Source organism: Eucyclogobius newberryi, unplaced genomic scaffold (genome assembly GCF_026437365.1).
Source record: "Eucyclogobius newberryi isolate DKJ021-1_F unplaced genomic scaffold, fEucNew1.0.hap1 SCAF_3, whole genome shotgun sequence".
Lineage (NCBI taxonomy): Eukaryota > Metazoa > Chordata > Actinopteri > Gobiiformes > Gobiidae > Eucyclogobius > Eucyclogobius newberryi.
Window position 1 is genome coordinate 43,091,279 of NW_027315945.1, and position 11,713 is coordinate 43,102,991.

General features: G+C 49.2%; 1 protein-coding gene across 3 annotated transcripts in view; it reads left to right on the top strand.

The window, feature by feature from the left end:
- LOC140373760 (rho guanine nucleotide exchange factor 2-like) overlaps positions 1-11,713 on the top strand; it is an 89,302-nt gene that overhangs the window by 69,192 nt on the left and 8,397 nt on the right. For all 3 annotated transcript variants that reach the window (XM_072460408.1, XM_072460406.1, XM_072460407.1), the window contains exons 16-18: positions 5,497-5,568; positions 7,291-7,331; positions 9,865-9,906. In XM_072460408.1, the coding sequence (XP_072316509.1) occupies positions 5,497-5,568; positions 7,291-7,331; positions 9,865-9,906 (155 nt within the window). The remainder of the gene's footprint in view (positions 1-5,496; positions 5,569-7,290; positions 7,332-9,864; positions 9,907-11,713) is intronic.

An 11,713-nucleotide genomic window follows, 5' to 3' on the forward strand; every position in this document is an offset into this window, starting at 1 on the left:
TCTGTCGTGTGTCTGTCGTGTGTCTGTTGTGTGTCTGTTGTGTGTCTGTTGTGTGTCTGTTGTGGTTCTGTTGTGTGTCTGTTGTGTGTCTGTTGTGTGTCTGTTGTGGTTCTGTTGTGTGTCTGTTGTGTGTCTGTTGTGTGTCTGTTGTGGTTCTGTTGTGTGTCTGTTGTGTGTCTGTTGTGTGTCTGTCGTGTGTCTGTTGTGTGTCTGTTGTGTGTCTGTTGTGTGTCTGTTGTGGTTCTGTTGTGTGTCTGTTGTGTGTCTGTCGTGTGTCTGTCGTGTGTCTGTCGTGTGTCTGTTGTGTGTCTGTTGTGTGTCTGTTGTGTGTCTGTTGTGTGTCTGTCGTGTGTCTGTTGTGTGTCTGTCGTGTGTCTGTTGTGTGTCTGTTGTGTGTCTGTCGTGTGTCTGTTGTGTGTCTGTCGTGTGTCTGTTGTGGTTCTGTTGTGTGTCTGTCGTGTGTCTGTTGTGTGTCTGTCGTGTGTCTGTTGTGTCTGTCGTGTGTCTGTTGTGTGTCTGTCGTGTGTCTGTTGTGTGTCTGTCGTGTGTCTGTTGTGTGTCTGTCGTGTGTCTGTTGTGTCTGTCGTGTGTCTGTTGTGTGTCTGTTGTGTGTCTGTTGTGTGTCTGTTGTGGTTCTGTTGTGTGTCTGTTGTGTGTCTGTTGTGTCTGTCGTGTGTCTGTTGTGTGTCTGTTGTGTGTCTGTTGTGTGTCTGTTGTGGTTCTGTTGTGTGTCTGTTGTGTGTCTGTTGTGTGTCTGTTGTGGTTCTGTTGTGTGTCTGTTGTGTGTCTGTTGTGTGTCTGTTGTGGTTCTGTTGTGTGTCTGTTGTGTGTCTGTTGTGTGTCTGTCGTGTGTCTGTTGTGTGTCTGTTGTGTGTCTGTTGTGTGTCTGTTGTGGTTCTGTTGTGTGTCTGTTGTGTGTCTGTTGTGTGTCTGTCGTGTGTCTGTCGTGTGTCTGTTGTGGTTCTGTTGTGTGTCTGTTGTGTGTCTGTTGTGTGTCTGTCGTGTGTCTGTTGTGTGTCTGTTGTGTGTCTGTTGTGTGTCTGTCGTGTGTCTGTTGTGTGTCTGTTGTGTGTCTGTTGTGGTTCTGTTGTGTGTCTGTCGTGTGTCTGTCGTGTGTCTGTCGTGTGTCTGTCGTGTGTCTGTCGTGTGTCTGTTGTGTGTCTGTTGTGGTTCTGTTGTGTGTCTGTTGTGTGTCTGTTGTGTGTCTGTCGTGTGTCTGTTGTGTGTCTGTTGTGTGTCTGTTGTGGTTCTGTTGTGTGTCTGTTGTGGTTCTGTTGTGTGTCTGTTGTGTGTCTGTCGTGTGTCTGTTGTGTGTCTGTTGTGTGTCTGTTGTGTGTCTGTTGTGTGTCTGTTGTGGTTCTGTTGTGTGTCTGTTGTGTGTCTGTTGTGTGTCTGTTGTGGTTCTGTTGTGTGTCTGTTGTGTGTCTGTTGTGTGTCTGTTGTGGTTCTGTTGTGTGTCTGTTGTGTGTCTGTTGTGTGTCTGTCGTGTGTCTGTTGTGTGTCTGTTGTGTGTCTGTCGTGTGTCTGTCGTGTGTCTGATGTGTCTGTCGTGTGTCTGTCGTGTGTCTGTTGTGTGTCTGTTGTGTGTCTGTTGTGTGTCTGTTGTGGTTCTGTTGTGTGTCTGTTGTGTGTCTGTTGTGTGTCTGTTGTGGTTCTGTTGTGTGTCTGTTGTGTGTCTGTTGTGTGTCTGTTGTGGTTCTGTTGTGTGTCTGTTGTGTGTCTGTTGTGTGTCTGTCGTGTGTCTGTTGTGTGTCTGTTGTGTGTCTGTTGTGTGTCTGTTGTGGTTCTGTTGTGTGTCTGTTGTGTGTCTGTTGTGTGTCTGTCGTGTGTCTGTCGTGTGTCTGTTGTGGTTCTGTTGTGTGTCTGTTGTGTGTCTGTTGTGTGTCTGTCGTGTGTCTGTTGTGTGTCTGTTGTGTGTCTGTTGTGTGTCTGTCGTGTGTCTGTTGTGTGTCTGTCGTGTGTCTGTCGTGTGTCTGTCGTGTGTCTGTCGTGTGTCTGTCGTGTGTCTGTCGTGTGTCTGTTGTGTGTCTGTTGTGTGTCTGTTGTGGTTCTGTTGTGTGTCTGTTGTGTGTCTGTTGTGTGTCTGTCGTGTGTCTGTTGTGTGTCTGTTGTGTGTCTGTTGTGGTTCTGTTGTGTGTCTGTTGTGGTTCTGTTGTGTGTCTGTTGTGTGTCTGTCGTGTGTCTGTCGTGTGTCTGTTGTGTGTCTGTTGTGTGTCTGTTGTGGTTCTGTTGTGTGTCTGTTGTGTGTCTGTTGTGTGTCTGTTGTGGTTCTGTTGTGTGTCTGTTGTGTGTCTGTTGTGTGTCTGTTGTGGTTCTGTTGTGTGTCTGTTGTGTGTCTGTTGTGTGTCTGTCGTGTGTCTGTTGTGTGTCTGTTGTGTGTCTGTCGTGTGTCTGTCGTGTGTCTGATGTGTCTGTCGTGTGTCTGTCGTGTGTCTGTCGTGTGTCTGTTGTGTGTCTGTTGTGTGTCTGTTGTGTGTCTGTTGTGGTTCTGTTGTGTGTCTGTTGTGTGTCTGTTGTGTGTCTGTTGTGGTTCTGTTGTGTGTCTGTTGTGTGTCTGTTGTGTGTCTGTCGTGTGTCTGTTGTGTGTCTGTTGTGTGTCTGTTGTGTGTCTGTTGTGGTTCTGTTGTGTGTCTGTTGTGTGTCTGTTGTGTGTCTGTCGTGTGTCTGTCGTGTGTCTGTTGTGGTTCTGTTGTGTGTCTGTTGTGTGTCTGTTGTGTGTCTGTCGTGTGTCTGTTGTGTGTCTGTTGTGTGTCTGTTGTGTGTCTGTCGTGTGTCTGTTGTGTGTCTGTTGTGTGTCTGTTGTGGTTCTGTTGTGTGTCTGTTGTGGTTCTGTTGTGTGTCTGTCGTGTGTCTGTCGTGTGTCTGTCGTGTGTCTGTTGTGTGTCTGTTGTGTGTCTGTTGTGTGTCTGTCGTGTGTCTGTTGTGTCTGTCGTGTGTCTGTTGTGTGTCTGTCGTGTGTCTGTTGTGTGTCTGTTGTGGTTCTGTTGTGTGTCTGTTGTGTGTCTGTCGTGTGTCTGTCGTGTGTCTGTTGTGTGTCTGTTGTGTGTCTGTTGTGTGTCTGTTGTGGTTCTGTTGTGTGTCTGTTGTGGTTCTGTTGTGTGTCTGTTGTGGTTCTGTTGTGTGTCTGTTGTGTGTCTGTCGTGTGTCTGTTGTGTGTCTGTTGTGTGTCTGTCGTGTGTCTGTCGTGTGTCTGTTGTGGTTCTGTTGTGTGTCTGTTGTGTGTCTGTTGTGTGTCTGTCGTGTGTCTGTTGTGGTTCTGTTGTGTGTCTGTTGTGTGTCTGTCGTGTGTCTGTTGTGTGTCTGTTGTGTGTCTGTTGTGGTTCTGTTGTGTGTCTGTTGTGTGTCTGTTGTGTGTCTGTCGTGTGTCTGTTGTGTGTCTGTTGTGTGTCTGTTGTGTGTCTGTCGTGTGTCTGTTGTGTGTCTGTTGTGTGTCTGTTGTGGTTCTGTTGTGTGTCTGTCGTGTGTCTGTCGTGTGTCTGTCGTGTGTCTGTCGTGTGTCTGTTGTGTGTCTGTCGTGTGTCTGTTGTGTGTCTGTTGTGTGTCTGTCGTGTGTCTGTTGTGTGTCTGTCGTGTGTCTGTTGTGGTTCTGTTGTGTGTCTGTCGTGTGTCTGTTGTGTGTCTGTCGTGTGTCTGTTGTGTCTGTCGTGTGTCTGTTGTGTGTCTGTTGTGGTTCTGTTGTGTGTCTGTCGTGTGTCTGTTGTGTGTCTGTCGTGTGTCTGTTGTGTGTCTGTCGTGTGTCTGTTGTGTGTCTGTCGTGTGTCTGTTGTGTCTGTCGTGTGTCTGTTGTGTGTCTGTTGTGTGTCTGTTGTGTGTCTGTTGTGGTTCTGTTGTGTGTCTGTTGTGTCTGTCGTGTGTCTGTTGTGTGTCTGTTGTGTGTCTGTCGTGTGTCTGTCGTGTGTCTGTTGTGTGTCTGTCGTGTGTCTGTCGTGTGTCTGTTGTGTGTCTGTCGTGTGTCTGTCGTGTGTCTGTTGTGTGTCTGTTGTGTGTCTGTTGTGGTTCTGTTGTGTGTCTGTTGTGTGTCTGTTGTGTGTCTGTCGTGTGTCTGTCGTGTGTCTGATGTGTCTGTCGTGTGTCTGTTGTGTGTCTGTTGTGGTTCTGTTGTGTGTCTGTTGTGTGTCTGTCGTGTGTCTGTTGTGTGTCTGTTGTGTGTCTGTTGTTCGTCTGTTGTGTGTCTGTTGTGGTTCTGTTGTGTGTCTGTTGTGTGTCTGTTGTGTGTCTGTTGTGGTTCTGTTGTGTGTCTGTTGTGTGTCTGTTGTGTGTCTGTTGTGGTTCTGTTGTGTGTCTGTTGTGTGTCTGTTGTGTGTCTGTCGTGTGTCTGTTGTGTGTCTGTTGTGTGTCTGTCGTGTGTCTGTCGTGTGTCTGATGTGTCTGTCGTGTGTCTGTCGTGTGTCTGTTGTGTGTCTGTTGTGTGTCTGTCGTGTGTCTGTTGTGTGTCTGTTGTGTGTCTGTCGTGTGTCTGTTGTGTGTCTGTTGTGTGTCTGTTGTGGTTCTGTTGTGTGTCTGTCGTGTGTCTGTTGTGTGTCTGTCGTGTGTCTGTTGTGTGTCTGTCGTGTGTCTGTTGTGTCTGTCGTGTGTCTGTTGTGTGTCTGTTGTGTGTCTGTTGTGTGTCTGTTGTGGTTCTGTTGTGTGTCTGTTGTGTGTCTGTCGTGTGTCTGTTGTGTGTCTGTTGTGGTTCTGTTGTGTGTCTGTTGTGGTTCTGTTGTGGTTCTGTTGAGTGTCTGTTGTGTGTCTGTTGTGTGTCTGTTGTGGTTCTGTTGTGTGTCTGTTGTGTGTCTGTTGTGTGTCTGTCGTGTGTCTGTCGTGTGTCTGTTGTGTGTCTGTTGTGGTTCTGTTGTGTGTCTGTTGTGTGTCTGTTGTGTGTCTGTTGTGGTTCTGTTGTGTGTCTGTTGTGTGTCTGTCGTGTGTCTGTCGTGTGTCTGTTGTGTGTCTGTTGTGTGTCTGTTGTGTGTCTGTTGTGGTTCTGTTGTGTGTCTGTCGTGTGTCTGTCGTGTGTCTGTCGTGTGTCTGTTGTGTGTCTGTCGTGTGTCTGTCGTGTGTCTGTTGTGTCTGTCGTGTGTCTGTTGTGTGTCTGTTGTGTGTCTGTCGTGTGTCTGTCGTGTGTCTGTTGTGTGTCTGTCGTGTGTCTGTTGTGGTTCTGTTGTGTGTCTGTTGTGTGTCTGTTGTGTGTCTGTTGTGGTTCTGTTGTGTGTCTGTCGTGTGTCTGTCGTGTGTCTGTTGTGTGTCTGTCGTGTGTCTGTTGTGGTTCTGTTGTGTGTCTGTTGTGTGTCTGTTGTGTGTCTGTTGTGGTTCTGTTGTGTGTCTGTCGTGTGTCTGTTGTGTGTCTGTCGTGTGTCTGTCGTGTGTCTGTCGTGTGTCTGTTGTGTGTCTGTTGTGTGTCTGTTGTGTGTCTGTTGTGTGTCTGTTGTGTGTCTGTCGTGTGTCTGTTGTGTGTCTGTCGTGTGTCTGTTGTGTGTCTGTTGTGTGTCTGTTGTTGACTCGTACATGTTTGTGTTTCAGTGGAGAAGTTGAGCGAGCTCATGATGGACTGTAAGATCCAGAGGAACGCAAACCCAAACCCACAGCCAATCAGTAAGTCTGACCACGCCCCTTCCCCACAGCCAATCAGTAAGTCTGACCACGCCCCTTCCCCACCGCCAATCAGTAAGTCTGACCACGCCCCTTCCCCACAGCCAATCAGTAAGTCTGACCACGCCCCTTCCCCACAGCCAATCAGTAAGTCTGACCACGCCCCTTCCCCACAGCCAATCAGTAAGTCTGACCACGCCCCTTCCCCACCGCCAATCAGTAAGTCTGACCACGCCCCTTCCCCACAGCCAATCAGTAAGTCTGACCACGCCCCTTCCCCACAGCCAATCAGTAAGTCTGACCACGCCCCTTCCCCACCGCCAATCAGTAAGTCTGACCACGCCCCTTCCCCACAGCCAATCAGTAAGTCTGACCACGCCCCTTCCCCACCGCCAATCAGTAAGTCTGACCACGCCCCTTCCCCACAGCCAATCAGTAAGTCTGACCACGCCCCTTCCCCACCGCCAATCAGTAAGTCTGACCACGCCCCTTCCCCACAGCCAATCAGTAAGTCTGACCACGCCCCTTCCCCACCGCCAATCAGTAAGTCTGACCACGCCCCTTCCCCACAGCCAATCAGTAAGTCTGACCACGCCCCTTCCCCACAGCCAATCAGTAAGTCTGACCACGCCCCTTCCCCACAGCCAATCAGTAAGTCTGACCACGCCCCTACGCGAACCATTTGTAGATTGTGAGTCAATCATGTCGTTAGTTTGACTATAATTTCATCATTAAAAGACAGTTTACATGTTTTGAAGACGATTCAGGGTCACGGGGTCAGGGGGTTAAGGTCAGGGGGTGTCAGGGTCAGGGGGCGTCAGGGTCAGGGGGTGTCAGGGTCAGGGGGCGTCAGGGTCAGGGGGCGTCAGGGTCAGGGGGCGTCAGGGTCAGGGGGTGTCAGGGTCAGGGGGTGTCAGGGTCAGGGGGCGTCAGGGTCAGGGGGCGTCAGGGTCAGGGGATCTCAGGGGGCGTCAGGGTCAGGGGGTTAGGGTCAGGGGGTGTCAGGGGCGTCAGGATCAGGGGGTGTCAGGGTCAGGGGGCGTCAGGGTCAGGGGGTGTCAGGGTGTCAGGGTCAGGGGGCGTCAGGGTCAGGGGGCGTCAGGGTCAGGGGGTGTCAGGGTGTCAGGGTCAGGGGGCGTCAGGGTCAGGGGGTGTCAGGGTCAGGGGGCGTCAGGGTCAGGGGGTGTCAGGGTCAGGGGGCGTCAGGGTCAGGGGGCGTCAGGGTCAGGGGGTGTCAGGGTCAGGGGGCGTCAGGGTCAGGGGGTGTCAGGGTCAGGGGGCGTCAGGGTCAGGGGGTGTCAGGGTCAGGGGGCGTCAGGGTCAGGGGGTGTCAGGGTCAGGGGGCGTCAGGGTCAGGGGGCGTCAGGGTCAGGGGGTGTCAGGGTCAGGGGGCGTCAGGGTCAGGGGGTGTCAGGGTCAGGGGGCGTCAGGGTCAGGGGGTGTCAGGGTCAGGGGGTGTCAGGGTCAGGGGGCGTCAGGGTCTTGATTCTTTAAATAATTAACAAAACAATCATTTAATCTTTTAGTTACAATGTTAATGACACAACTTCAGCCTAATGTGACTTTACTGCTGTTTATCTGTTTTACATACTGTTTATCACCCCCTCAGACCACACCCACCCAGACCAGAGGCCACGCCCTTCGTCATAAGCCACACCCCTCAGCATTAATTAGTTTTATATTTATGTTGTTGTGACATAACTATGTTTTTATTTTCATCTTCAGCCGATTCTGCGCCAAACGGATGTGTCAACGGCCCCTCCAAGGTATCCCATCGACTTTAACACCCTCCCATCGACTTTAACACCCTCCCATCGACTTTAACACCATCGACTTTAACACCATCCCATCGACTTTAACACCATCGACTTTAACACCCTCCCATCGACTTTAACACCCTCCCATCGACTTTAACACCCTCCCATCGACTTTAACACCCTCCCATCGACTTTAACACCATCCCATCGACTTTAACACCATCGATTTTAACACCCTCCCATCGACTTTAACGCCCTCCCATCGACTTTAACACCCTCCCATCGACTTTAACGCCATCCCATCGACTTTAACACCCTCCCATCGACTTTAACGCAATCCCATCGACTTTAACGCCATCGACTTTAACACCATCCCATCGACTTTAACACCATCGATTTTAACACCCTCCCATCGACTTTAACTCAATCCCATCGACTTTAACGCCCTCCCATCGACTTTAACACCCTCCCATCGACTTTAACACCCTCCCATCGACTTTAACGCCATCCCATCGACTTTAACACCCTCCCATCGACTTTAACGCAATCCCATCGACTTTAACGCCCTCCCATCGACTTTAACACCCTCCCATCGACTTTAACACCCTCCCATCGACTTTAACGCCATCCCATCGACTTTAACGCAATCCCATCGACTTTAACGCCCTCCCATCGACTTTAACACCCTCCCATCGACTTTAACACCCTCCCATCGACTTTAACACCATCGACTTTAACACCATCCCATCGACTTTAACACCATCGATTTTAACACCCTCCCATCGACTTTAACTCAATCCCATCGACTTTAACACCCTCCCATCGACTTTAACGCCCTCCCATCGACTTTAACACCCTCCCATCGACTTTAACACCCTCCCATCGACTTTAACGCCATCCCATCGACTTTAACACCCTCCCATCGACTTTAACGCAATCCCATCGACTTTAACGCCATCGACTTTAACACCATCCCATCGACTTTAACACCATCGATTTTAACACCCTCCCATCGACTTTAACTCAATCCCATCGACTTTAACACCCTCCCATCGACTTTAACACCCTCCCATCGACTTTAACGCCATCCCATCGACTTTGACACCCTCCCATCGACTTTAACGCAATCCCATCGACTTTAACGCCCTCCCATCGACTTTAACACCCTCCCATCGACTTTAACGCCATCCCATCGACTTTAACGCCATCCCATCGACTTTAACACCCTCCCATCGACTTTAACGCAATCCCATCGACTTTAACGCCCTCCCATCGACTTTAACACCCTCCCATCGACTTTAACACCCTCCCATCGACTTTAACACCCTCCCATCGACTTTAACGCCATCCCATCGACTTTAACACCATCCCATCGACTTTAACACCCTCCCATCGACTTTAACACCATCCCATCGACTTTAACACCCTCCCATCGACTTTAACACCATCCCATCGACTTTAACACCCTCCCATCGACTTAAACGCAATCCCATCGACTTTAACGCAATCCCATCGACTTTAACACCCTCCCATCGACTTTAACACCATCGACTTTAACACCCTCCCATCGACTTTAACACCCTCCCATCGACTTTAACACCCTCCCATCGACTTTAACGCCATCCCATCGACTTTAACGCCATCCCATCGACTTTAACGCAATCCCATCGACTTTAACGCCCTCCCATCGACTTTAACACCCTCCCATCGACTTTAACACCCTCCCATCGACTTTAACACCATCGACTTTAACACCATCCCATCGACTTTAACACCATCGATTTTAACACCCTCCCATCGACTTTAACTCAATCCCATCGACTTTAACACCCTCCCATCGACTTTAACGCCCTCCCATCGACTTTAACACCCTCCCATCGACTTTAACACCCTCCCATCGACTTTAACGCCATCCCATCGACTTTAACACCCTCCCATCGACTTTGACACCCTCCCATCGACTTTAACGCAATCCCATCGACTTTAACACCCTCCCATCGACTTTAACGCCCTCCCATCGACTTTAACACCCTCCCATCGACTTTGACACCCTCCCATCGACTTTAACGCAATCCCATCGACTTTAACGGCCTCCCATCGACTTTAACACCCTCCCATCGACTTTAACGCCATCCCATCGACTTTAACGCCATCCCATCGACTTTAACACCCTCCCATCGACTTTAACGCAATCCCATCGACTTTAACGCCCTCCCATCGACTTTAACACCCTCCCATCGACTTTAACACCCTCCCATCGACTTTAACGCCATCCCATCGACTTTAACACCATCCCATCGACTTTAACACCCTCCCATCGACTTTAACACCATCCCATCGACTTTAACACCCTCCCATCGACTTTAACGCAATCCCATCGACTTTAACACCATCGACTTTAACACCATCCCATCGACTTTAACACCATCGACTTTAACACCATCCCATCGACTTTAACACCATCGATTTTAACACCCTCCCATCGAGTTTTCCCATCGAGTTCAACAAGATCAATAAGAAGCTAATGTTTGTCTGTGTTTAGGAAAAGAATGAAAACCAACTTCAAGAATCGACGCTAACTCAGGTGAAGGAGCTCCCACTCTCTGAATGCGCTTTTATTTTGTAGGCCTGACGTGCTTTTATTTTTTAGGCCTGACGTGCTTTTATTTTGTTCTTGTTGTTGTTATTATGTTCTTGTCTTTAGCAGGACGTGTGTGCTTTTATTCTGTAGGCCTGACGTTCTTGTCTTTAGCAGGACGTGTGTGCTTTTATTCTGTAGGCCTGACGTTCTTGTCTTTAGCAGGACGTGTGTGCTTTTATTCTGAAGGCCTGACGTTCTTGTCTTTAGCAGGACGTGTGTGCTTTTATTCTGTAGGCCTGACGTTCTTGTCTTTAGCAGGACGTGTGTGCTTTTATTCTGTAGGCCTGACGTTCTTGTCTTTAGCAGGACGTGTGTGCTTTTATTCTGTAGGCCTGACGTTCTTGTCTTTAGCAGGACGTGTGTGCTTTTATTCTGTAGGCCTGACGTTCTTGTCTTTAGCAGGACGTGTGTGCTTTTATTCTGTAGGCCTGACGTTCTTGTCTTTAGCAGGACGTGTGTGCTTTTATTCTGTAGGCCTGACGTTCTTGTCTTTAGCAGGACGTGTGTGCTTTTATTCTGAAGGCCTGACGTTCTTGTCTTTAGCAGGACGTGTGTGCTTTTATTCTGTAGGCCTGACGTTCTTGTCTTTAGCAGGACGTGTGTGCTTTTATTCTGTAGGCCTGACGTTCTTGTCTTTAGCAGGACGTGTGTGCTTTTATTCTGTAGGCCTGACGTTCTTGTCTTTAGCAGGACGTGTGTGCTTTTATTCTGTAGGCCTGACGTTCTTGTCTTTAGCAGGACGTGTGTGCTTTTATTCTGTAGGCCTGACGTTCTTGTCTTTAGCAGGACGTGTGTGCTTTTATTCTGTAGGCCTGACGTTCTTGTCTTTAGCAGGACGTGTGTGCTTTTATTCTGTAGGCCTGACGTTCTTGTCTTTAGCAGGACGTGTGTGCTTTTATTCTGTAGGCCTGACGTTCTTGTCTTTAGCAGGACGTGTGTGCTTTTATTCTGTAGGCCTGACGTTCTTGTCTTTAGCAGGACGTGTGTGCTTTTATTCTGTAGGCCTGACGTTCTTGTCTTTAGCAGGACGTGTGTGCTTTTATTCTGTAGGCCTGACGTTCTTGTCTTTAGCAGGACGTGTGTGCTTTTATTCTGTAGGCCTGACGTTCTTGTCTTTAGCAGGACGTGTGTGCTTTTATTCTGTAGGCCTGACGTTCTTGTCTTTAGCAGGACGTGTGTGCTTTTATTCTGTAGGCCTGACGTTCTTGTCTTTAGCAGGACGTGTGTGCTTTTATTCTGTAGGCCTGACGTTCTTGTCTTTAGCAGGACGTGTGTGCTTTTATTCTGTAGGCCTGACGTTCTTGTCTTTAGCAGGACGTGTGTGCTTTTATTCTGTAGGCCTGACGTTCTTGTCTTTAGCAGGACGTGTGTGCTTTTATTCTGTAGGCCTGACGTTCTTGTCTTTAGCAGGACGTGTGTGCTTTTATTCTGTAGGCCTGACGTTCTTGTCTTTAGCAGGACGTGTGTGCTTTTATTCTGTAGGCCTGACGTTCTTGTCTTTAGCAGGACGTGTGTGCTTTTATTCTGTAGGCCTGACGTTCTTGTCTTTAGCAGGACGTGTGTGCTTTTATTCTGTAGGCCTGACGTTCTTGTCTTTAGCAGGACGTGTGTGCTTTTATTCTGTAGGCCTGACGTTCTTGTCTTTAGCAGGACGTGTGTGCTTTTATTCTGTAGGCCTGACGTTCTTGTCTTTAGCAGGACGTGTGTGCTTTTATTCTGTAGGCCTGACGTTCTTGTCTTTAGCAGGACG